At 43.4% G+C, this 26,792-nt stretch overlaps 2 protein-coding genes across 10 annotated transcripts in view; one reads left to right on the forward strand and one right to left on the reverse strand.

The window, feature by feature from the left end:
• The first annotated feature begins 5,986 nt into the window (after window positions 1–5,986).
• Window positions 5,987–21,040, forward strand: NFIL3 (nuclear factor, interleukin 3 regulated). Of its 5 annotated transcripts, none has more exons than XM_030005623.2 (3): window positions 5,987–6,150; window positions 7,207–7,329; window positions 17,015–21,040. In XM_030005623.2, the coding sequence occupies exon 3, from the start codon at window positions 17,202–17,204 to the stop codon at window positions 18,576–18,578; it is 1,377 nt and encodes a 458-aa protein (XP_029861483.1). In that variant the 5' UTR covers window positions 5,987–6,150; window positions 7,207–7,329; window positions 17,015–17,201; the 3' UTR covers window positions 18,579–21,040. The 5 variants fall into 5 exon arrangements, with proteins under 5 accessions (XP_029861483.1, XP_029861482.1, XP_029861484.1 ...); XM_030005624.2 differs by lacking the exon at window positions 5,987–6,150 and adding an exon at window positions 6,774–7,072; XM_030005622.2 differs by lacking the exon at window positions 7,207–7,329.
• A 4,282-nt stretch (window positions 21,041–25,322) lies between these two features.
• Window positions 25,323–26,792, reverse strand: part of LOC115337374 — a 32,189-nt gene continuing 30,719 nt past the window's right edge. For all 5 annotated transcript variants that reach the window (XM_030005630.2, XM_030005626.2, XM_030005629.2 and 2 more), the window contains one exon: window positions 25,323–26,737. In XM_030005630.2, coding sequence (XP_029861490.1) covers window positions 25,654–26,661 — 1,008 coding nt within the window. In that variant the 5' untranslated portion in view covers window positions 26,662–26,737 and the 3' untranslated portion in view covers window positions 25,323–25,653. The remainder of the gene's footprint in view (window positions 26,738–26,792) is intronic.

A 26,792-nucleotide genomic window follows, 5' to 3' on the forward strand; every position in this document is an offset into this window, starting at 1 on the left:
TTGTCTTTCTGCTAATCTTGCTGTGTGACAAACTTTTTATAGCTCTTGATGTCTTTAAGTTTACTACTCAATTTTCACTTCAATAGAACACATTTCCAACTATTTTGCAAAGCATAGTGGCTTCAACAAATGACTCACTGATAATTACTGTCATAGGAGAGCCAACTGCTCAGTATTTTAATACGCATTTTACTATTCTTAGTTGTTATGGTGGCTGTAAAAATCCATCATGCGATGTTTGCTCTCAGCATCATTCCTCAAAGTACGTCATAGAAAAGCGTCTCTCCTCAGTGTCTGCTGCCTTCAGTGGTCAAGCACACTAGACTTCCAAACATTTTGGTGAAAATCAGCTGAGGTACATTTCTTATAGATCTAGTGCTGTCACTTAAGTAAGGATTACTCACAAATGTAAATCATCAAATTCAGTGGGATGACTAATGTGAACAAAGATTAAATGGCAAGACCAAGTCTCAAAACGTATATAAGAAATGACTGCAACAAAACATCCCACTGGTTTCTTTACACATCTCTCACCTTGGAATATGACAAATGAAGCAGAAAAGTAGATGACTGGAAACATAGCAGTGAATAGTGTTAGGTCATATCTAAAAAGCTCTGCATAAGAGTTTTGACTTTCCCTTGTCTTGGCTCTGCTGGAGACCAGGCAGTGAAGTTTTTTACTTGTATCATCATTTTTGAGTAATCTCATTTAGATGACTAACTGAATCAGGCTTGTGTTAACGCTGTCATTTGGGTAACTTTTATGCAAGACAATTTTATTTTGTTTTGGAGATAAGATTGCTCATATCCGTGTGGACAGAAAACTGTCTTAAAGGGAAAATGTGAAAACATGTGGGGTTTTTTTGTTCATTTGTTTGAGTAGTGGGTTTTTTTGTTTCTGTGTCAGAAAGCTTCATCTGCTGGGGCTTCAGATTAGAAGCTGTCAGCAATTGTTTCAGTCGCTGTAGACCAGGAGAGCCTCCACACACGAGGGACTTCTGGGCCCTCTCTAGCAGAAATGGTCTTGCTTCTTCTCAAGAACTCATCACTTCACATCAGAAATCCTGTAAATTATTGGTCTGTCTCATTTAATTGGAACGATTCAAACATCAGCAGTGAGGCATCTCTGAACAACTACACAATTCAAACCTCCCCGGTCTTCGTCAACCTCTGAGCAAGGTGCTATGAAGCTGGAACTTCGCGTGTTGCCTGGTGAGCTCATTTCACCACAGGCTGAAAACAGCTGTTCCTGGTGGCATTGCAACGTCACTCGTCTCACTTCTGTGCTATTGGCCGTGAGAAATTGCTGATCTCCCTACCTGTGTGTAACCTCCCCCTTCCTTTCAAATGTATGTGGGTGTAAGGTGTGCCTTGCCTTCTCAGTCACTGCAGGGTGCCTGCTGCTTCCCTTCTCCAGTACTTTTATGTGGTGCGCTCCAGAGTCCTACTCATCATGTCTGCTGCTCAGTCATACGTAGAGGGAAGCTAGGACTCATCCTTTTTTTTTGCACGGATATTCATAGCATTTCCTACTTTCTATATACATACTATACACTTCATAAAATGGCACATTTTCACATTCTTGAGGGCTTTCCAGTGCTTTTTTTTCCCAGTCTAATCTTGAAAATGAATGGCGATACGTTTCTACTTTCCACAGTATTGGCAGCACTACCACAGAGTTTCAGTAACGGCAGTGTTATATGCATTAGCGGCACATGTGTTCATTAATTAAAAGAACCTTTTTGAAAGTACTTCTCTTTGTGTTTAAAATATTCACGTGAAATCAGATACTTCCTTCAGTCCTGAAGATACTGCTGTTCTCTGGATTGTCTCTGCATCTAAGTAGGGTAACATGCTAGTGGCTCTGCAGGCAGAATTGCTATCTGTGTCCTAAGAAACAGGACGTTTTTGTTTGCTTTTAGACTCATCTAAAATATTTGAACGCCATAACCTTCTTACTTTTGTGTTTTACATTGTAGCTCTTCTTGAGAATATGAAAGCCATTCATACTCATCGAATTTGCTTTTGCGCTTTCATGTTGTGTGAAGGTTATGAATGACCCATCAATCTTAAGTTGGCTGTTGCAGTGCAAAAGTATCATGTAAATTTTCTTTATTTAGTCTGTGCACTTATTGTGCAATTTTTGGTGTTTCTTCACATTTAACAGCTCCAGTAAACATTGCCTCACTTATGTCTGCCTAAGTTACAATGTGAACATCTATTTCTCTTGGGTTTGCTTTTAGCAAGAGTACGTTACAGCACAAATATTTTTCCAGTACAGTTTCCACAAATGTTCCCAGATGCATGGAAATATTTTGATTAATACTTTGAACTGTAGTCAAATGACTTGCCTTTTTCTTTAATGTATTTTATTTCTGGCTTTGATCTTTATAAAATCACAATATCATCTATTTTACGGAACTTTCACTACTACTTATCTTGAGCAGGAAGCCCTGGAGGACTTGGTTAGTATTAAACATTTTTGAGCACTGATCACATTAAATATATAAAAAGATTGGTGAATATAGTTTTCGGTGATTGCATGCTGTGTAGTAAACCTCCTACAGATACAAAGAATGTAATGCAAGGAAACCAAGAATTATAGCAGAAGTTGCCACATCTTCAGTTAATTCCAGAGTGTGTGTGTGTGTGTGAGTGTGTGTGTGTACACACACACACGTATATAAAAATCATTAAAATATGTTTAATAGATCATGATCTTAAAAAGTATTTTATTCTTATTTTGGTCCAAAATAGATGTTATTTCAATTGTTATGTGGTACTGTATGTGGGCTATAACAAAGGTGAGGGAAAAAAGCTTTTCTTCTTTGGAGGCACTGGGACTTCAACTGGTGATGAATTTCAGGCTGGGTCATAGTCAAAGCTTATATTACAGAAAGCCCAATAGGCGTGGACACAAGTGAATGCAAAGTAGTCAATCAATATTAGAGATGACAGAAGTTACTTTCTGTGATATTTTCACTGATTACTTCTCAAATGCCCCTCTTCCAGACGCTCTGTGTAGTACTATAACTCAGTATAGGCTCAGCAATACTCATTAAGGCAAAATCAGAGGTAGCATTAAAGGGGTTTAAGTCATGTAGTAATAAATACCAATGGATCTAAAGGAGTTGAACTTAATATTGTTCTGTCCAAAAGCAAGTATAAATCCTACCATGCTAGAGTCAGCTGAGAATTTAGCTAAAGATCTTCATGACCTACTTCATCCCTCCAGTAGGAAAATCAGCAGAGGTGGATAATCATAGAAAGATTCTCTTTTTAGAGTTTTCCCGAAAGCCTTAGACTCCCTTTGTGCAGAATGCTAGCTATGGCTTTCATCCGTGCTATTTTTTTCTGTACCTCAGGAGAGGAGGAAAAATGATGAATATGATCCTTCAGCCACATCAGCATTCAGCCCTCTATCTCACCTTATGCTTGGATTTGCCAAGCACCCACTGTAAGGTTTGGAGAGTAAGAACAGATTTTGCTGTAGAAGGTTTTGACTCTCCTGACCTCCACAGAGTAGAAGTAGTGTGAAATATAGAAATTATCTTTGTTATGAATCTGGGAGAAAGATCAGGTCTGGTTTTATGGCTGATTATAATTAGTGACAAACATACAAGCAAATAGGCGACCAAACTCCATCTGGAATATTATTTTCAGGACTGTCCACCCACGTAGGAAGGATATTATTGCCTTGGAGACTTCTTTCTATATTTCAAGAATCTAAGTTATGAAGGCAGATTTGAGTTACTGCATTTATTTTTTCTAGATATGAGATTTGAAGTTGTTAAAAGTATATGCCCAGGATTCATCACGAGTATTTTCCATGGTGAAAATGGCATGTACCTTTCTGTTCAAAAAATTGCCTGAAGTTTTGGGATTTACTTGAGTTTTTGACAGTCCTGGGGACTCTCAGTGCATTGTATTAATACAATACGCATAGTACAGGACATAACATGTGCTGCATACATTTCCTCACATAGGTTCTCTGGTGTGCCTAAGACCTTAAGTAGAATGCCAACATTTATTAGCAGGCAGGTCTTCAAGCTCATTGCTAGAGCTCACGCCTGACATTTCCAGTGGCATGCCGACTGCCTTTGTATGTCTATGCACCCACTGGCAAGCAGAAGCATGGCAAAAAACCTGACCGTGCAGCCCCCCAGATGAAGGCAGCAGTCGACCTCTCAGACTCGGACTGCTTTTGAGTTCCCTTCCTAGTCGTGGTGGGCTCTGTGGTCTGTTACTGTGAACAAGGCTCCATATCCTAGTTATTAGAAACAGGGAGGGAAGAGGGGAAAATCGATGTGAGTAAAGGTTATTAGACTTGCATAATAAATAATCCGGGGAGGTATATACAGATGAATTCAAGGCGCTTAGATTTGTCGTGGAGGTATGGTATGGGTACGTGTGATAAACGATCAAGGGCTAAGACAAACTGACATGTATTCAGCAAGCTCTTCTGGTGTCTGAATTTGCTTTCTGTTAGGTTTGCCTTGCTCCAGAGGGCTATGTCTGTTGACATATAAATACAGGATGACAGCGTAATATAACAGGGCTGTGTTAGTGAGGATTGTGCTATTTTGGTAAGAGTGTTTAACAGAATGAAATCAGGAATCATTTACGTTCTGGAACTAGGATTTAATAAAGAAAATTTTCTGTTGTCTCCATAAATTTTACTTGTGAGGGAAAAAAGGGAGGGAGTGACAAACGTTCTTCGAGGAAAAAAAATGGGGAAGATAGATACATATCGCACACTTAATCAAACGTGCGTACACTCAAACACATTCTGAGACAAGAATTGGATTTCTCGCTGGCCATGTGTCATTTTCTGAAACGGAGGTTAAACAAGGGTCAGACCGGCACCAGACTCGTACCGAAGCTCCGCTCTCTGCCATGCTCTGCAGGGAGAAGTAGGGCTCGAAGGCGCGGAGAGGCGGGAGCGCGGGCAGTGAGTGCCCCCGGCCGCCGGGGGGGATCGCCCCGCGGGGGAGGGGGGCTGCGTGGGCGAGTTTCTGCGAAGCGCGTCCCCGCTTTTGAGCAGCACTCCAGCCCAGCCCTGCCGCCTCAGGGACGAGGGCAGAGATGAAGAAGAAACACTGTCAAAATCCTCCACCCTTGACGCTCAGCGAAGGCAAGCAGCGGCGGTGCCGCGCAGGGTGCGCCTTGCAGCGGCGGGCACCGGCCGGCAGCACGCCCAGCGCGGGGCCCGGCCGCCGTCGCCGGGCCCCTTGCCGCCCTCCCCCGCTCCGACCCCCTTCTATTTTTCGCCTCCCTTTTAGGATTAGTATTCCTATTTTCCGCCAGTCAAAGCCGGAGCGCGATCCACTGGCGGATTACCAGTGAGCGTGGCTCGCGGGCAGGTACGTGCCTCGGGAGCACGGCTCCCGGGTCTTGTGCAAATGCTCCGAGCCGGCAACGCTCCCGCCGGGGCTGGGGGTTTGAATGTTCCTCGCCGCCCAGGCGCAGCCCGCTGACGCCGCGCGCCCAGGCAGCGGTAAAAGGCTGCGAGAGCCGAGCCCCGCCGCGCCGCGCCGCGCCGCGCTCCCTTCCCTCTCCCCCGGCAGCGCGGGCGGCGGCGCTCGGCCCCCGCCGCTGCCGGGGAGGGGGCGCGGCGCTGCGCCCCTGCGGAGGCTGCGCGCGGCGAGCGCCCCCCTGCGCGCTGCCGCGGGGCGCCGCGGCGGTTACGTAAGTGCCGGCGCCCCCCGCGCCGCTCTCCCCCCGCCCGCCCCCCCCGCGCCGCGCCGCGCCGCCCCCCGCCCCGCCGGCGGTTATGCAATCGCCAGCACACAGACCTACTGTACCACACACCGCCCCGCGCCCCGCCTCGCCCCGCCCCCGACCGCTCCCATTGGCCGCCCCCCGGCAGCACCCGGCGCCGATTGGGGCGGCGTCGCCGCCAGTCACGGCGCGGCGCGGCTGGCATGCGGGCTATGAGCCTCGCGCCGCGCAGCCCTGACCTACTAACACACATCCCTCCGCGCCGCCGCCACCGCCGCACGCTCCCGCCCGGCTGCTCCGCTGCTGCCTGCACAGCACGGCGCGGCACGGCACCGCACGGCATCACACCACCGCCCGCCCGCCTCGCCTCGCCTCGCCCGCGGCCCGGCGTGGGGCGGGGGATGCTCGGCGCTCCGCGGTGTGCTGCAGGTAGGAAGGCGCGGGTACGCACGCGGAGCGGTGCGCGGCTATAAAGTTGGGGTGTCCGCCCGGGCTGCGGCGCCCGCTGCGCTTCGCCTGGCCTCGCCTCGCCCCGACTGGGGGCGGCTGTTGCATAACGCGAGCCCAGCTGGCTCCGGCGGCCGCCGGGCGGGGAGGGGTCCGCCGGGCGGGCTGGCTTTGCGCGCTGGCGGGCGGATCGGCGGAGGGGTGGCAGCGCGGGAGGCAGCCCGGGAGATGCCCGCCAGATGCCCGCCGAAGGCTTTGCCTCGCGGAGCGAGGAGGGGGGGGGGGCTGCTGGTTCCCGGCGGGCCGCGCTACACACCCCCACCCCCCCCACCCAGTTTCTCCCTACGGCGAGCCCGGGGCAGCGCCGCCGGAGCTGCTCTCCCGCGTTGCATAATGCTCCGGCGGGGAACGGGCTGCCGCCGTGTGGGGCGGAGGGCTGGGTCCTGAGAGACAGCCGCGCCTCGGCCCCAAAACCACCGGGAGTTGCGTGCCGCCGGGCTGCCGGAGCCTGCCGGCGAGGACCCCCCCCCCCCACCCCGCCACCTCCCCTTTTCGGGCGGCGCTGGGGGATGTTGCCCGCGGGCAAGCGGGATTAATGGCAGCGGCCCGGCCCTCGTCCCCGCGCTGTGCGGGGCTGCGCTTGCTTGCCTCAGCCCTTTTCGTCACTTTTGTCGCTGTTTTTCAGGCGCTGCGGGACCGATCGCATAATAGTTCCTGGAAATGTTGCATTATGTAACCACAGAATTTGCTGGCAGCCGGGCTGGGAAGAGGGAGCTAATTATGCGATTTTATAATCTCGCTACAAAGAAACTAGGACAATCTCGCCCGGGAAAAAAGCCCCCCAAACCCGTAACTGTAACAGATTTTGTTAAAAGTGCGTTTAATAAGGGAAGTAGACAACTGGGTAACTGGGGAGGCAAGGCGCGCTCGCCGGCTGCGTGCCGGGTGCCTTAAAACGAGATTTGTGTTGCTCTAAATTTAGCCCCATCGCATTTTAGCAATTGTGGCTTCATGTGCTATTTCTGGTCTTTTCTCCAGAGCTGTGCGTGTAGACGTTCGAGGCCATTTGCTCGGATTTTTAACTCCACGCCTTCAGAGACGTTTTGATAAGGCTGTATTTTTAGGAAGGCATTTCGCCCAGACGCTGAGCCATCTCCTCCGGTACGGGCTTTCACTTGCCGTTTCTTAAAAAAACAAAAAGGAGAAAAAAAAAAAAAAAAAAAAGTCTAGTTTAAGGGAGGAAGGCGTTTAGGAGATGTCAGCCGCGCCGCAGAAGAGAGGTAGAGCCGTCCCGCCCGTGCCCTGCCGGCCGGGGCGGGCGGGGGGGCCAGGTGCCGCCGGCCCCCCGGGGGCAGCGGGGCCGGGTCCCGGGGGCAGCCGCCAGCCCCGCAAGTAGGTCAGTGTGACAGAGCCGGCGGGGAGCGGAGCCGGTACGCTGAGCCCGATCCCGCCGCCCACCTTCCCCTCAGGCTTGCGCTGCGCCCCGCGCGCACGGGGGTCGCCGTCTCTCCAGCGGCCGTTGGGAGCCGTTGGTGGCCGTTGGGGCGCGGCGGCCGCGCGGCGGCGGGCGAGCGAGCGAGGGCTGGGGGCGCTGGCGCTCCCCCTCAGCCCTTTGTTCTGGGCTGGGGCGGCGGCGGCGGGGGGGGCGGGTGGTGGTGGTGGTGGAATGGAGGGGGGGGGTGGCGGGCTGATAGCGCGGGGCCGTGCTGAGGGGGGAGCAGGCCGGCGCCATGCGCCGCCGGTCACGTAGGGGGCCGCCGGGCCGCCTTTGTGGCGGGCGCGGTGCGGGGCCGAGCTGCGGGGAGGCGGCGGATGCCGCCTCCCCGCAGCTCGGCCCCGCACCGCGGCCGGCGGAGCGTCCCCAACCCCCCCTCCCGTCTCCCCCCTTGTCCCAGCGTCTCCTGCAGGCAGGGAGCGACAGACAAAGGGCCACCCACCCCCCCCCTTTCCAGCGCTGTCGCCTGCCTCCCCGCTCCGCGGGAGAGGTATGGCTCGCAGGTAGGCATGAGATAGCCTAGCACACCCCCCAGTCCCGCGACCCGAGTATTTTCGGCTTTCTCCTTACATAACGAACAACAAAAACAACAGAAAATGGCCATTGCCCAATTCTGTTATTTTGCCAAGTCACTTCGGCATTGCGGTGGCAAAAGCCGTGGCTGGACGTCCCATACTCTGGGGTCAGCTTGTGCTCTCTCCTCGATGGGAGCATAGGTTGAAAGTTGCTGGTGATAACTTGGCTTTCAAGAGGGGGTGATTTTTGCGTGTGACTAAAACAGTCCTCTAAGTAGATGAAACTGACATCACTGTGCTTGTGACCAATACCTCCAAAGTCCAAGCTGAGTACCCCAGCCACTGTCTTTATGTTCAGTATACCCGCTGTAGGTAGCGGCAGCAAAGTATTTTAAAAATGTGATATTCTTGATAACATGCATAAACTTTCCTGCTACTTGATTGTTGGGGTCAAGTACAGCTTTGATCTTGAAGCTCTCATGGAGTTACTGTTGTGTTAAAAACAACCCCCCCTTTTTTTTCTTGTCCTTGTAACTTGAATGATTGCACTCAGTTTCATTGTGTTCACTCCTGTGTATGTAACCTACTTTGAGTCATCTTTGCCCTCCTCAGTAATTAATTCAGTCCAGAGTCTCATTTAAAATATTGCTATGTGCATCACTTTTACGGTCCTTATTCAATCAAAATGTTGACTTTGATGGGAAACTTGAATGAATAAGGATTCGAGTTTTGGCCCAAAGACCTGAAATAAACCAACAAGTTCAAGGATTACTGAATAAAGATCTTTAATATCATTGGCACTGACAGTTATTGTTACAAAAGTTCTCACGTTACAGATATCTTTGACTGTTGGAAGTGCTAACGCTCTTTAGAATGATCTGCCTCTACTTTCTGTTTTTGTTTACTTTACATTTTTAACTCCTCTTACTCTCCAAAGGACTTAACTAGCTTTTAAAATATCCAGCTTCCTGGATTTGACTTCAAAGCCTCAAGTTTCTGCTGTGTGTGGTGTTTTTTTGGTTTTGTTTTTGTTTTAAAGGAACTGATCTGTAAGGTGTCAAAAAGCTTAGAGTCTTCCCTTGAGCAATATGAACTTACATGACCTCCTCACAGCTTAGCTTATCCTAAGATGGAACAGTATTTGCCATACTTTGGCTGAAATTTGTAGAATATACAGACGTTCTTTCTATTGCAATAAAGTCTAAACAGTCTGTGAAAGATATCAGTACCGTGCTGCTTTTTTCAATCCTTTATCTTGAAATAAAACTCATAAATAACATAAACCTTTAGGTTATTTCAAATTGACTTATTTTAACAAATAGTTATGCAAACTATCCTTATGCAATATTTTTTTCCAGACAGCAATCTCGCTGCTGTTATAACATCACTATGATGCAATAATATGAACAATAAAATCCTCTGTTTGAGTCTTATTACACACTGTTAAGCAATGTATCTGACTCATCAGCTTAATTGACTCTTCTAGGTGACCTTGCCATGATCATTACAGCCAGTTATGAGATATAAATGTGCTTAGGATATGTAATAGAAAAAAAATGCAAATAGATGGCCAATTCCTGCAGTCCGTTCTAAAAGAAAATGACAGTTGATTTCCATGTTACAGCATTTTACAGTGCTTGAAAGTAATTTTTTAAAAAAATCTTTTCAAAAAAATTTTTTTTCAAAAAGGTATATGTAACTGTCTAATACTGATGCTAAGCATGACTATCAAAAATAAGATTGTGTAAGCAAGGGCATACTTGGACTTGACTCAATGTGATAGAAGCAATGTTCTTAAAATCTTGTTGTATTAAAAGGTAGATCTGAAATGAATTATTATTGTTAAGACCTCTTTAGATATCCCGTTTTTTTTTTCCTGATTCAAGTGTTGAGTTGATCCATGTCCAAACTAGCACACTATGAGATTGAGTTGGTGACAGATACTGCAAAAATCTCTCTCCTGTCAGAAAGAATGCCTTATTTAAGACAAGGGGTTTTTTTCCCCCTTTCTTGAGTTGCTCCATCTTGGTGTAATTTTCAGTCTATCCTGAAGTATTTGAATAATTAACCAGTTTTTGCCACAGAGGTGGCTGCACAGCAGTTAGCAGTGTAGGAGCCAGTGCTACAAGACCTCCTCTTACGAGTGGAAAACAACCCAAGAAAGAAAATGGTGCTCAGCATGGGCAGCGGTCTTCCTGCCTGGACCTTCTCACAGAATCGGAGCTCTGAAGATTGCTATTTCTCTGTTTTGTTTGCAGTGAGTGGTAGATATCAACAAAGTGCAGGCAGTGTTTGTTTTACATATTTGTACTTCAGTTGTTATGTAACAAGATGCATGTTTAGAGCATCAGCTGGGATTAATTGACATAATTCTGCTGCCTTTAAATAGCGCTATATAAATTTAGGTCAGCTGAAGGTCTGGTCCATGCTTGGCATTTTAAAAACACAGTTCAATAATAGAAAGCCATTTGTTGTCAGAATAATTAACATTTGATTTTGGTGTGGTGTTTGGTTTGGTTTTTTTTTTTTTATGGTTCTTAACTAGGGGAAAGCTGAGATCGTATTTCCAGAACATTGTTACTATTAAGTTATAGCTTTTTGCAGCCTAGTTTTTCCTGCTGTCAGGTAGCTCTTGAAATGAGGAGAAGCATACTGTAACTTCAGTTACTATTGTTTCTATTGGGGTTTTATTTAAAATACTGGAAAGTGATGTGATATTTAAAATGGCATGATTTATATACACATACTATATATATTACATATATGTAATTAAACATTTATGCAAGTTATATATACATTTCCTTTGCTTCTCAGTTTTAAAGTTTTTCCTGGCACTTTGAGTAACATTCTTAGATTCTGTTCCCCACCCCATGCCCCATCCCCTTAAATCAGAGCAGTAAACAGCTTATTTTGGAAAAATTGAACAGATCAGATAGAATCACACTGTCTTCCTAAGGAAATGGAAGAAAATATAGGTCAAATTTGCACCTATTAACCTTGACTGACCTTTTTGAGCAACAGCTACCTTTAACATATGTTTTGTGCTCTCCAAATAATTTTATTTGCATAATTTGTGTAATATACCTTTGGGAAGCAGGCTGTACTTTAATGAGTTAATTTGTAGTTATTAAGATAACCAGTAAGTTAAGTAATTTTCCTAACAATGAAAGCCTTTTGTAAAAATTACATATGACATCAACTTTCTGGGTACAGCTTGGAGGTGGGTAATATGAAGGTGCAATAGTGTTCCAAGTTCTATGGCGATCTTATTAATTTTTTTTATATTTGATTGAAAAGTGTCATGATAAATGAATTTTGATGTTCCCAATGGACTATATTGTGTAGACATCTCCCATTTTTTTCAATAAGATGATCAGCACCAAAAATGGGTCATCTTGTACAAAGCTATCATCATCAGCGTTCCACTGACCTAATTACACTTTGATCCTGAAACCGTAAGCACTTAAGATGCCCATGAAGTTGTAAGAAAAGGGAACTGTGTACAGGATCAATAGTTCTGCATTGCTCCATGCTGTTGTAATGGATTCATGGTCTCTATGAGTGCAACTATATAATGGCAGTAATTGGTGGTAACATTTGTATTGTAAATGCTTTTCCCCTTTGTGACTGTGGCTAACCTGTCCATCATAGCATAAAATGCCATCACCTTGGTTTTTTTCCGAGAAAGTTTGAACCTCCTTTGCACTACATTGCCTAGACTTTCTTGCCTGCAAATCAGTCCTAGGGATAATATTACTCTTCCAGTGGAGCCAGCTTTAAAGCTTTTCTTCAACAGGAACATAATTTTACTAACGGTGCTAGATAAAAGGCAAGAAGTATGTTGAAGGATTTCAGTGAAGTTTGGAATAGGGCCACATCCTCCATTGGAGAGGATTTATGAATTATGATAGACCTGAAAGGTGCAGAATTTCATAGCGTAATTTTTGTCTGTGGAAAGCGGTAGAGATAGAGCGGCCCCAGAGTATTTCAGCACTATCTAGGCAGGCTGTGTATTCACCACCTAAGCTTAAACTCAGCCTCCTGTCCTGCGTGTGCAATGAGGATGATATTTTTTCTGTACCTCATAAAAGTCCCAAGACAGATAGCAACTGTTTTAAAAACACTTTGAAGATAAAGTGCAAACTGTATTATTCAGTTTTTCAAAGTCTGGAATGCAAACTGGTCATTTAGGTATCTATGAGCAGGTTCTACACCAGCTCTTCTGGTATGTAGATAGATTTTCAAAATAGATAACCTGTGACAGAATGGTAGCAGTAATAATCATTAATATTACCTATACAAAACATGGACAACAGCAACTGAAATATGCACAGACACATATCAATAGGAATTTTTATTGTTTTTGCAATGCCAATTGTTTTGCCATAGAGTGGTGATGGTGACCGGGGCGTGGTTCTTTTTTAAAACAAGAAGTTGTACTTATTTTCTTCCATTTTTGAAGGACTGAGAGAAATTTTTTTGGACACATGGTGATAGAAAAGTGAATTGTGTTTGAGCATCCAACTGCTAGAAATGGGATTTCATAGAATCACTATCAAAATGTTAGAGCAATAGCATTGAACAATTAGTTATCTCATGCTAGGATGTTTGAAAAATTATGCTTGGAGGTAGCATGAATTATTTTGCCAAATACAAAAAATAATACGCAGTTACTCAGTGGGGAAACATATGTACATGGGGAGGCCCATGTGCATTCTCTAAAGCAGAAATGATTTAGGTAATTAAATTACACAGAAGAGAGAAAGGAAAGATTGTGGCCCTGTCCTTCAACCTTCTGAAACATTTCAATTATTACAGTGTGAATACACAAATCCCCAGGATCAGATCCTTAATGTACTATTTTGACACAATCAGATCACTTAAGTGTTTTTTGAAGTTGTACTATTTTGACACAATCAGATCACTTAAGTGTTTTTTGAAGTCCATGGATAAATTAAGTTTTCGTGATTTCTGCATATATAAATTCTTGCTTCAATAGCATGAGTTCTGTACAACAGTCTCATTAATATTTGGATCTGGGATTGTGTGCTGCTTCTGTTGAAGCCAATGGCAAAATTGCTGTGGGAGCAAGACTGGGTCTGTAATTAAGTTAATAGGGTCGACTGTTATTACATTGTTGAATTGGCACTCAATGCCACTAACATCAACCAACCAAAAAAAAACCTCTTTAACAGTGACTAATGTAAGGCAGTATTAAATGTTGGTTTTATAACACTTTATGAGGGAGTGATAAAGCAATTGGAAAATTAATCATAAGGGAAAATACTGGAATTTGAAATATAGTCAGAGGAATCATTACAGTTCATTACTTTATGTGTAAATACTGATGTTTTCCAGTGGAATTATAAAATGCAAGTGAAGTGAAATGGCTGGTTTCATTGAAGGCATTTTGCCATTATCATCAGATGGATTTGATTTGTTTACAGACTCAGCATTGGGCTGATCTACATGGAGAAGTATTAATAAACAAGGGCTTTGCCTCCTGTTTGTAGAGCAGCAATTGCAGTTGCCATGATAGAAGTTCTCAAGGAAAATGTGGAAAGAGCTAAAGATTTATTGTTGTTTTGCTAGTTCACTAAAGTGATGGCATTTGAACTAACTACATAAATAGCAAACCAGTAAGAATATGTCAGTGGGTTACATGTCTGTCTTGACAGCTTCACTGATTGACTCTGGCAGAGAGCAAAGTTGAATACTGCATACAAAAAAATGTTCGTTTTGATACACACTTAATATTTGCTGTAGACTTGCATGCTACTTACGTTCTGTCTATTTGTGCCAGGAACAATGTGTACAGGAGGGAGGCTGGCCAAAACAGGAGTTGTCAGTGCTACACTGAGCAGATTGTACACTGGAATGGCCCAAACTGCAGAAGTTCCGTGGAACAAGGGACATGAACTCTGCAGGTTGTTCGGTTGTTAAGCGCAGCTCAGTGCCAGTGTTAGGCTGCAGGAGATTACAGCTGGACATGCAGTTGAGTTTTGATACATAGATGGTCATACTGATGAACTATGCCATTAGTCTACATTCATTTAGGAAAAGGAAACCAAACCAACAACTTTTAGCTAATTATCATTATTATCATTATTAGTAGTATTTTTCCTAGATTGCAGTGTTGGACAAACACCAAAGTGGAATCACTTTGAGCTGGAGACCGTACAGGTAGACACATAGTTCTCGTCCTGAAACAGTCTTGTTCAAGACTAAATGTATTGCTTCTATATCATGTAGAAATGGAAGATTGGAATATAAGAGGGAAAAAAAAGTTGTATTAAATCTGTGTAGGTATAGTTTCATTCTTCTAAAATATGCACAAATCCTATGTTTATAAGTACTTCCTTGCTGTTGCTACTGTTTCAAGTAAGCATAGATGTTCCAGGGTGTATGGCAGATAAATAATAGAAAATTATGAAGTATGCATATTAGTATCCCTTTTTTAAGAGAATAAATATTTTTATTTGGGTTTGAGTGTAGCTTTCTAGTACTGTTAAATTCAGTAAGACTTCTGTATTGGTAAGGCCTTGAAATGTCACAACAGTTGTTCTGAACCGTTTTGACTTCAGTGGGAGTTGGCTGAGAAGCATACTAAGAGACAAGTGATGATTCCATAGGTATTCAGTACGTGTTATACTGCTTCCTAATGTGTGCCATAGAAGGTGTATGCATTTCCTCAGAAATGCAGAAGTTAAGATACAAGTGAATACAGTGATTGAAATAAAACAAGACAATTACAGATCAATAGCTGTGTGTTCCAAATGCTACAGGATAATGAAATAAAATCCCAGTATTTTTCTTCTTTTAATGTAAAGTCATGTTACAGAGACTGAATATTCTACAAATGCCACAAAATTTCAGGTAGCCTTGCCTTTTTTTATTTTTAAATTCTGTGTGTTCAACAATGATTTTTTTTTTTTTTTTTAAGTATTGGGTTGTACTAGATTTAAAATGGTATGCATACTAATTAAACAATTGATTACATGTAGCAGTGAAATGGACAGAATGGCTCTACAGCATCTTCAGCAAATCAAGTTATACTGAATGTTTGGACAAACAGATATTGCTTTGTTGTGGGGTTTATTTTTGTTTTTAAACCTCATCCAGCTCCTATTTGACTTGACAGAAAACTCCCTTCGACTCGTTTGAATTTTGGATCAGGATCTAACTATGTAATTGCTTCTATATTAGACATACATTTCTCCTTTACAAACATGGCAATTTGTGGTGTTGCTTTTGCACTAAAATGTTAGATGCTGTCTTTGGTGTGGCTGGCTTCTATTTTCCGCTAAGGCTGTATTATCAAAGACAAATAGTTACATGTCAGTAATTAACCATGGATTTTAGGAAATTCTACTTAGCTGTTCTATTAAATGTGTTAATTTTTCATGACAGAAGAGTTGGCATGGTTTGATGGAACAGAACTCAGCTTGAAACCTGAATCTTTATGACCCTGTAATTGTTATTACATCACTCACTCCTCTTTGCCTTCTGGAAAAGACAAGAGAAACTGGCAGAATACAATTCATTAATTCTTCTATAACTTTCCCAACTGATAATGTTAAAATTAGTTTCATTAGTCATTGTAAAAACATTCCCAATAAATAGTGACATTAATCTGAAGTGGCTGATTTTTTTTTTTTTTTTGTTATGCAGGCAAGAATCATTGCTGACTCAATAGACAGTTCTATAAAAGCACTTGGCATACTACATTTATTTTACCAGGAACATGACTGACTGTGGAAAATGAGATATTGAGAAGCAATTTCTCAGATCAAGACCAAATGATCTTATGAGAATAAAGTATTTTTGCATTAAGAGGGACTAAATAAAACAAAGGTCAATTTAAATGCTAAGTTCAAATTTAATGATTAAAATGTCTGAAGCTAAAGGTTAAGCTAGTTTTCCTTTGTTAATGGTAAGACTTTTAGATCTAAAATTCTAGTTCAATGCAAACACTGTTTTCTAAAGGTGCACATGCCTCAATGGTATTAAACTTTACTTTCATGTAATAAGACTATTTCAAATGCAAATTATTAATGAAATATTATTTCTCTAATGTATTTTTCAATACTGATTTTAAAGTTTTCTTCATAAGAGACAAGAAAAAATATTATGTAATACATTTTTTTTTCTTGCCACTATTTTTTTAATAGTTAGGTATTTGCCCAAATTATGTGTGTGCATTTACTAGTTTGAATTTATATGATAGATCAAAAAGGCATTTTAAAATTCCAAGTGTGTGTGTGTATGTAAACATATATATTTTTTATAGGATGCAAAACCAGTAATTGAATCTTTAATAGCTTTAATGGATAGTGCTGTTATTTTAAGACAACAGAAAGTACTGCAGCTTCTCTAACTCAGCTTATGTTATTTTTAATCCATGAAGGACCCAAATATATAGCATTTCTAAGTCACACGCCACAGCTGTTTTTAGAGGAGATGCTTTAATGTGGAAGAACAAGATACTTTCTAGTGCTGCTCATCAACATGCCTGGTGTCCTGCAGTGTTAAGTGTTCAAGGTTTAGGCTGGTCAGTGATATCATGGAAAGTTCTGTGACAACATTACTGTAGGATCAAAACTCAAATATTTTTTTATTGATTTTTCCTTGGATCATATTGTGTTTGTTTTGGAAGCAAATCTGCTACCTAGGTATCATAAAGCTTAGAGTATCAGTTGTTTCAGTGTTGAGGTGTCTTTGTATTACAGCAGGTTTAATGAACCAAATGCTAGTCTAAGCTTTTTATCAAAAGCTACTTTTGCGTGTCCTGAACCAGCAATTCCTAAACAGTAATCAAATTCTCTATTTATTCCAGGTTTTTAAGAAGATTCTCATTGCCTCTGCCAAGAAAATTGGTTCTAGACTTCTGTCTGAGAATATGAAAGAAAAGGAAGAATGTGCGTGGATTTAAAATCACTGTATTTATCAAGTTGTGGAGTGAGAAATACTGGGGAAATAGCTTGCTCTGTTGCTCATTGTAGATCTACTACAAATTGTTTCTGATGCAGCTGAGAAAAATGCAGACCCTTAAAAAGGAACATGGACCTGTTGACACAAGTAGCAATGTGGACAAAATCATGGTACTTAAGTCTACCTTAGCTGAAGTGTCTGAAGAATTGTCTACAAATGAAGATATATTACTTACTGAAGCAAGTAGCGGAAAAAGCAAATCTTCAGCTTGCCGGAGAAAGCGAGAATTCATTCCAGATGAAAAGAAAGATGCTATGTATTGGGAGAAAAGGCGGAAAAATAACGAAGCTGCCAAAAGATCTCGTGAAAAACGACGACTGAACGACCTTGTCTTAGAGAACAAACTAATTGCACTGGGAGAGGAGAATGCCACTTTGAAGGCGGAGCTGCTTTCGTTGAAGCTAAAGTTTGGTTTAATTAGTTCTGCAGCCTATGCCCAAGAGATACAGAAACTCAGTAGCTCAACAACTGTGTATTTCCAAGACTACCAGAGTTCCAAATCAAATATTAGCTCATTTGTAGATGAACATGAACCATCTATAGTTGGTAGCAGTTGTATTTCTGTCATCAAACATTCTCCTCAAAGCTCAATGTCCGATGTGTCTGAAATATCATCCGTAGAGCATACTCAACCAAGTCGTATACAAAGCAACTGCAGAAGTCCTGAAAATAAATTCCAGATTATAAAACAGGAGCCCATGGAATTAGAGAGAGAGCCAAGAGATGATAGAGGTTCATATAAGGCATCCATATATCCAAGCTACATGGGAGCTACCTTTAACGTGTACTCACATTCTCCTCCTCTCCTGCAAGTTAATAGGTCCTCCAGTAATTCCCCCAGAACGTCAGAAACTGATGATGGTGTAGTTGGAAAGTCATCTGATGGAGAAGATGAACAGCAGGTTCCTAAGGGTCCAATCCATTCCCCAGTTGAACATAAAAATGTTCATGCAACAGTTAAAGTTCCAGAAGTGAATTCTTCAGCTTTGCCTCACAAGCTTCGAATTAAAGCCAAAGCCATGCAAGTTAAAGTGGAAGCAATGGATAATGACTATGATGCAACACAGAAATTGTCATCACCCATTGACATGTCCTCAAAAAGACATTTTGAGCTTGAAAAACATGGTGCACAAAACTTGGTGCATTCTTCTCACACTCCTTTCTCGGTTCAAGTGACTAACATCCAAGACTGGTCACTTAAACCAGAACTCTGGCATCAGAAGGAACTCAATGTAAAAATTCAGAGTGGTTGCAAAACTGGAGTTGTTGAAATAAAAGACAATATCTACAATGTCTCTGAGTCAGAGAACCTGTATTTGAAGCAGGGCATAGCAAACTTATCTGCAGAGGTTGCTTCACTTAAAAGACTTATAACTACACAACAAATCTCTGCTTCAGACTCTGGTTAAGTTACTACTGAATAAAGGCTTACTGTTTTAAAGGATGTCATTTGCAGTAGATCAATATGTTTTGTATTATGCTGAATTTTCACTGGACTTGTGATGTCATTTCACTGTAACGTTCACATAATGTCTGATTGGTGTCTTTTTGTGCACAAATTATTATGAAGACTAGGTTGTGTTATGATCACTATGCCTTGTGTATAGTCAAGTAGCCTGTACAAAGGCTGTATATAGTGAACTTAATTTTCTTTCTGTTCTTCTACTATAAAGCCTGCAAGTTACCAGTTACAATAAAATATTGGTGACAAACACAGAACACCTACTCCAGTTCAGTTGATTTTATGAACTTGTAAATAGGTTGTTAATTAAAAAATGGCTTTTTCTTACACTGTGCTCAACTTCACTTACATGTTTGGTTTTTACAGCCTAACAACCAAATTACAATTTACAACATCTGTAATCCTTCTGGCCACCTTTTTCCTTAACATGTTTTTTAGAAGAGAATAGAAATAAAGTGAGTATTTATAAATGAAACAGTACCAATTTATAGCCTTAGCCTTCTTTAACTTATTTATTAGGAGAAGTCAACCAAAACCCACACAAATTCTAACCCAGTAACTATCTAATATCAACAACCTTTTTTCTCCTTTTATCTCAGATGAGACAGTAATGAGTTTCCTGAATGGTTTATTGTGATGAACCGTATTTTCACTTGGTGTTTAGATGAAATTAGTTAAGTTGGATTTGTGCATCTGCAAAGTTTTCAGAGCCTTGCAGTGAGAGAATTGGGCAGCACCATCTTTGCCAAGCGGTGGCTTGTGCGTGCAAGGGGTGCAGGCATGGAAAGAAGCATGCACGAAGGCTGCATAAAAGAGTCTGTACCTCCTGCACACCATGGTTCTTTCCATGCAGACCGTGGGCCACCTGTAGATGAAGGATAAGGCTACTGGATCTGTAAACTCTGAGCTCAACTAGGCAAATATCTACGTAAGGGGCAGGCAATAGTAGTAGCAGAGTTAGAGGAGATCATCTGCTGTTTTAGTTCCCAGTGTGGGACATAATACAATTGTAAGTATGAAGTAAGTCTTACCACCAATTTGGCCTTGGTTTCAATGGCTTAGTCAACTGAACTGGAATACCCTGGCTCACTACAGGGCATTTTGCAAGAACTTCTTAAATGTAAAATAGAGACTATGTAAAGAACTGCACAATCCAGATACTGCTAGCCCCTTACAATTTATGCAGATGATAAGTTCTTCAGTTGATGACTGGACAGGGCCGTGGTGCTCCTTGTCTTTGAGAAGAGCCATTGAACCACAGAGACTAGAATTGGATCACATATCCTTGGTTTGGCTTACGAAAGTCTGTCATTTTAAAATTAAAAATAATTTATAAATAGAGCATAGACTTGGCAGAGGTTCTTTTCTCGATACTTTCCCCTTCTTTTAACGTACTAACATACTAATAAATCAGACTAACAAATAAGCTTTTCCTCAAAAGGCTTTTTATTAATTGCCATACTGTATAATGAATGGAACCGTTCCATAGACTTAAAATACTAGTTAAGAAAACAATATGTAGGTATTGTTTTTTAAATTCATACTTGACTTGAGTGAAAGAAAGTTTGTCAATTTTTTGGGGATATGAAGAGGAGTCTGAGTTACTCCTGATAGCTCTGAAGCTTGGTCCAGCAGTCAAGGCAATGGCAGAACTCCCTGATGTCAGCAAGGCCAGGATTCACTTCTGTACCTTTTCAGGAGCTGATGATTCACAGCCATGTTCTGGGAGGACCTTGGCACAGAAATCACTGGTACTTTCTGAGCTTTTTTGAGCCTTCTAACTGCTGTGCTGTATTTGTGGCATTCAGAGTTAATAAACTGTTATTCTTTTTTCATGCCTTAATAATACAATAGACCCCATAGCTGGGCTCTGTATGTATTTGGTAATTAATATAGATGACATTTCAATGTTACTGAAAATAAGCTCAGGATTATTGCATGAAATGTAAAAATTTGCATTGAATGATGGGGATATGAGACATGAGGCAGTGATTGCTACTGTCTCTTTGCTTGCTAAGTATCTTCTGTAAGCAACAATAAAATTCTTTAAATATTTTGCATATTATTTATCACATGTAATGTGTTCAAGGAGAGGACTTAAAACTCTCAGTGTTGCCATCTGTGTAAGCCTAGATCTATTGGGTTTTTTTTCCATTTCTTGTTACAGTTGTTTGTCATAATGGAAGAATGTTGTCCTCTTTCTAGCTCATTATATATTTTGTGTATCTGTTTTGTGCAATTAATACTTAACAGTAATGATGTAGTTAATTTGTTGAAGGATGTCATTGCAAGAAAGTTATAGCATGGAGCTTAGGAGCACAATCAGATGTTATTTATACTCCCTTTATACCTTAGTGTTATGCTTCATTTGAAGAAAGAAATAAATAATTTGTCTTTTGTTCAAAACCAGATGTAACTACAACATGGTTTTCTATTACGTTCATCGTCCCACTCCAACACAGAGGTGTTAGCTGCAGTTGATGGCAGATCTTACTGTGCTGACGTTGCTATTTCTGCAGCTAATATTTGGAGTATCTTCCACAGAGGTTCTACAGTTACAAAATGCAGGAGTGTGGGTGGTACACATAGAGCCCCATTCTTGGCTACAGTTGCAAACTGGCCAGATGAAACTCTCAGCTGCTCAACTGCAGTAAATGTGGTATAGATGGCCTCCTCACCCAGAGACCCTCACCCTCCTCACCTGTCTTTAGCCTGCTTTCCTTCAGGACGTGGTACCGGGAGAGATAGAGAGTCACACTGACTGGGGGGAGGGAGAGAACGCAGTGGGACTCTCCTCCCCTGCTCCAACTTTCAGCAGGTACATAGTTAGATACGCGTGTGACTGGCGAGCTGGGGAATCGGACAGCTGTGCCGTTCCAGCTTGCCTTACCTGTACTGTAGAAAACAGATTCAGCCTCCAGGAAAAGAATATCCTTGGCTGGTCTACTAGTCTCTCTGCTGGAGATCAGACGGTTGGTTTGAGCCCAAAATGGGCTTTACCTAAATGAATATGAACTGGTATCACATCTCCTAAGTCATCAAAACTCTTGTAAACTCAGCGATTAACTGACAAAACAACATAAAACATGCTGAAAGTGTAATCTTTCTCATGTGAAGGAACGTGGATGACTAGAAAGTAACTGAAAAATGACTGTAGAGTGTGCCTTCAAATGAGAATGTTAAGGAAGACCACATACAGAAACTGGGAGCTCCAGAGACTTACGAATACAAATTGTCATTTTTCATGGGAACACAGGAATTACCATCTACTAGATTAGTTTGGCTAGCCCTGAACTTTGCCTGTGATAATCCTTAGTATGAAGGGCTTCATGGGAAGTTTTAAGAAACATCCAGGGCAAATAACTGTTGATGAGCAAGGTAAATTTTTTCCTAGTGACATCAGCTGGTGGCTAATCAACACTGTGAACAGGTCCTCTGTTAAATCTGCCCGACTTAATTGTGCATAAACACAGTAATATACCCTCATGTTCTATCAACACCTATATTTTGGTAGGTACAAAGATTGAATGTGGATATGCCCATACATATACCGAGCCCATACATTAAGTTTTTCTGAATTTCTTCAACTTTCTGCCTTCAGTAAAACTTACATACTGCGTGGGATATACTTAAATTTTATTAATATTCTGTACAGCCAAATATCCCCTTGTTTGTGAATAGGAGACAGGTGATTGGCAATTCCTGGTTAATTGCTTATTATTTTGGATGTTTTCATTAAAGGCCCTTATGTCCATGTGAGCAGTTTATGAGACTAAAAACATTTGTTTTCTGTAGAACTTAACCGAAATGTAAAATTGCACCATAAACACATTGGGGAAGTTTTATTAAAATACCAACTTCTAAAAATCTTTTCTACTTGCTAGTACATAAATATGCTGTTGAAAATAGGCAGTATACAATGAATTCAGCAGAAAACTCACAGAATCTAATTAATATGGCCTTTATTAACACCATATTGTTTTAAAAATACTTTTACAGTTTATTGCACAATATGAGCTTGGTAGCTACAAGAATACAACACAACAATTTTTGGTATTTATTGCATAAGAACAAGTAGCACATATTGTTCCATTACCAAGTGCCAAATTAAAAGTTAAAAATACTAGGCCAAATACTAACTAAGGCTTTCAACTCAGTGTTAGATTCTGCTTTCCTTAATGAAGCAGACTTTTTATGTGTCCAGTAAGGGACTTACTCAAGATGAGTAACATTGCCAAGACATAATCTTTATGGTTTACTCATGTCACGGACTCCTACTGATTTTCCTGTTTCTAAGGCTAACTTCCTTGTGACACAACAGTGATATATGACTCACTTTATTCATATCACTGGAGTTATAGGGAACTTGCTCATGTACGAAAGAGAAGGCAGCCAGATATTCAACTATTATTTATTCAATGACAGCTCTAAAAGGACTCAGTGAATTATGAGCAAAAGCTCAGAGTATAGGTGTAGTGTTTATTTGCTTGACAGAGAAAGCATCAGAAGACATTTGGTTTTAGGACTCCAAAAAATAGCAGGAATGCATCTGTGCTTTTTATGATCTGACCAGCTATTACCTGTGTGCCAATCCCAATGGCCATGACTAGAGTTATGGTAATTCCTCCTCCTTAAACACTATGGAGCTCCACAGGATTACAAGCAGAAATGCTCAGGAAAACCAAATGTAGGGCCTGCAATTCTGCCACGATTTTATGTGGGTTTTAATCTCCTGCACACAAGCATCCTTCCTGCTTGTACTGCATCTCAGAGAGATCTGATCTGAGAAAGCCTGCATCAGTCCAAAGGTTCGGGGGAAGATAAATGGCCATCTAATAATACCAACATTCAGATAACATGGTCAATTTTTCCTCCACCGTCCCTTGTTCCCCCTACAAACGGATACACAACTTAAAATGCCAGGCAGTTGTTACACTTTTCCATGCTATTCAGATTCTTGGATGTGCAAATGCCTGAATGAGCATCTAAGTTAATGACTTCCATATGTAAAAAGAACAGTCTGCCCTTCTATCTCTATGTGCCAGAGTCGGCATCCATTATGTCTACATTTCTGGGGCATGATACTAAACATGTTTCTTTCTGACAATTTGGGCCTCTAAAAATTCTCTTAAGTTTTGTATATAAATATAGTGAGGACATATTGCATCGCTTTCCATGCGAATCGTGTTATGTAGCCCTGAAAGCCAGGATATTAATGGTCTGTATAACAATCAGAAAATACCAAAGCGTAATACTGTATCATATAAAATAGTTGAAAAGATGGTAAAATGCAATGAGAGCCATTGTAGCAGAACACAGTGTTCCTTTCTCTGGGCCTTGTTCCCATTAAGGATTTAGAAATACTAGAGGGAATTTAGAGGAGAAAAGTAAAATAACAAACTCGCAGGGGCTGATCCATGAATTAAAGGTATACATTAACCTACAAGTCCACACTATACATATCAATAGCCAATATATTTGCACAAAATATTTTGTTCCCATTGTCCGAAAAAGTCTTGGTGACACATGTTTTTGAAAGCCTGGTAGTTAAAAATGTGAACAAGCAAATGTCAAAAATATTTATGTAAGCAAAACTATACTGGACAAGAGACCGTAACAGTTAGACAACATACATGGCCTATAAATATTGTCTGGGGCTGGAGCGAATAGTTTACATTTTCTCATTTTTTTTCCTCCTCCATGACTGCCTTCCTTTAAAAAGAAAGATTTTTAGCTTCTTTCATCAGATAATGTTTATGGCAGTGAAAACTATGAAAATTGGAGAAAAGCAAACAATGCTGATTTGATCGTATTGAAAGGTAGTGGAATGGAATAGTTCCAGCTGGAAGGGACCTACATCAATCATCTAGTCCAACTGCCTGACCACTCCAGGGCTGACCAAAAGTTAAAGCCTGTTATTAAGGGCATTGACCAAATGCCTCTTTTTAAGGCACTGACAGGCATGGGGCATTGACCACCTCTCTAGGAAGCCCATTCCACTGTTTGACCACCCTCTTGTTGGAGAAACGCTTCCTAATATCAAGTCTGAATCTCCCCTGACACACTTTGAACTATTCCCATGTGTCCTGTTACTGGATCCCAGGGAGAAGAGATCAGCAGCTCCCTCTCCACTTCCTCTCCTCAGGAAGTTGTGGAGAGCAAAGAGGTCGCCCCTCAGCCGCCTTTTCTCCAAACTAGACAAACCCAGAGTCCTCAGCTGCTTGGCATCCATCTGCCGAGCATCTGCCGAAGATGGGCTCTTTCCAGGTGGAGGAGAAGGCATGTCAGTGCCAAGGCTAGATCTGGAAGAGCGGGAAGAAAGCCCGTGCTCAAGGGCAGCAGCACGGTCACCGTTCCCTGGCTGCTTTCCAGCCGGGCAGCGCGCCGCATGTGCTGGTGCCTGGCGTTGTCCCTCCGAGGGGCAGGACTTTGCGCGTCCCCTTGTTGAGCTTGTCGGGGCTCCTGCCTTGGCAGGGTACGACCCTAGGCTGATGCAGAGAGCAGCGCCGAGTCGTGAGTCTGCGCAGGAGGAGGGATTTGGGTGCCGCTGTAGCGACGCTGCACCCAGCAGTGCAGGCTGGTAGGAGAGCAGAGCCCCGGGACGTGGGGGCAGAGGGTGCGGTGAGGAGGAGGGCGAGCCCGGGGTGATGAAGCGGTGGGGCACGGGCTGGTCCTGGAGAGCCCCCGGCTGGAAACATCTGCCCCGGGAGCAGCTGCAGAGATGCCGCAGGCCTGGAGCTGGGCATCACTTGCCTTTGGGTGGAACAATGAAGTAGTGCCTGGCATGTGTAGAAGGACCCATCAGTGTTAACGTCCCACCCCTCCCGGCAAAAAAACAAAACAGGGTGAGGACAGCAACGCCACCTGCACTGTTAGTAACACTGAGACTTTTTCTGTAGTTTTCATGCACTTATTTTATTTGGATGATTGGATTTGGGGGGCCCGGAGCCCTTGAGGGCTGGCGCGTGCCCCAGCTGATGGCCCAGTCCTGGTTTGGCCATCCCCCGAGGGACCCTCCAGGGTCACCGACGCGGTGCTGGCCTCTTGTTGGCTGGAGAGGCCTCGGAGCTGTCGGTCCTCCTCTTTGGGGCTCGCCGGGGCCTCCCAGGGGAGCGTTCACGGCCCCGGCTGGAAGCGGAGGGATCGGGCACAGCCTCCCCTGGCTCCTCCTGGCGCACTTCTTGCTCCGCAGGGATGGCAATGGGAGCAGAGGGGTGGCTGCTGGGACCCCCACCGACGGCAGCGGATGAGGTGCCGGGGAGCTCGTCTGCGCTGGATCTTGCAGGGCTGCTGGAGGAGGCTGGGCTGGGGACAAGAGACCCTCCTTGGGTGGCAGTGGGGCTGGGGGCACCCGTGGGGCGGTCCTCCTGACCCCCAGCAGCAGAGGCATCCTGCCAGCCCAGCAGACGTTGGGTCTCTCCGCTGTGCCGTTGCGCAGTGACATGTCCATCGTGTTGGAAGAATGTCTCCTCACGGTTTTGGCGGGAGACCCCCAGCACCCATCCCGGAAGCTCTGTATCCATCCTTTGGCTGGTCAGGATGGTGGTGGCGGTGTCCTCCTCCATGGCTGCCTCCAACACCCTGCTGCCAAAGATCTCCTCCATCTGCCGACGGACACAGGGCTGCAGGATCTGGAGGAGCACTGGGTTGTCCCGTAAGTTGTTCAACCAGTTTGGGGGCTGGAAGATGCCCACTGGACGCCTGGGCACCCCTTCTGCAGCCCAGCGTTGGGGTGCTCCAGGGAGATGGCGGTCATGGGCAGCTGCGCGTCTGGGGGCTCCTTCCACCTGACGGACAACACCTGAGGGTGGTGTGATGATATGCTCCACGTAGTCATCATCTGCCCGCACCGAGTGCAAGATGGAGAGGATCCTCCTCTTGCAGAGAGGGCACTCGGGCTTGCTCTCAGCCCACCGCAGGATGCACGGGTAGCAGAACCGGTGGAGGCATGGCATAACAAAGCTGGCCTCCTCCCAGCTGCACAGGCAGATGGGACAGTGGTCCTCAGGCTCCATGGCCACGCTCTCCATGTGCTGCGGTGGGCTGGGGGGAACCAGGGACGTGGAACCACTCCCTCTCACTGGCGCTGCAGCAACTGGTGTCACGCTAGAAGAGGAAGAGAGGGCAGGGTCACTGTCTGGCCTGGGGATGGTGGAAGAAG

This window comes from Aquila chrysaetos, chromosome Z (genome assembly GCF_900496995.4).
Source record: "Aquila chrysaetos chrysaetos chromosome Z, bAquChr1.4, whole genome shotgun sequence".
Classification (NCBI taxonomy): Eukaryota; Metazoa; Chordata; class Aves; order Accipitriformes; family Accipitridae; genus Aquila; species Aquila chrysaetos.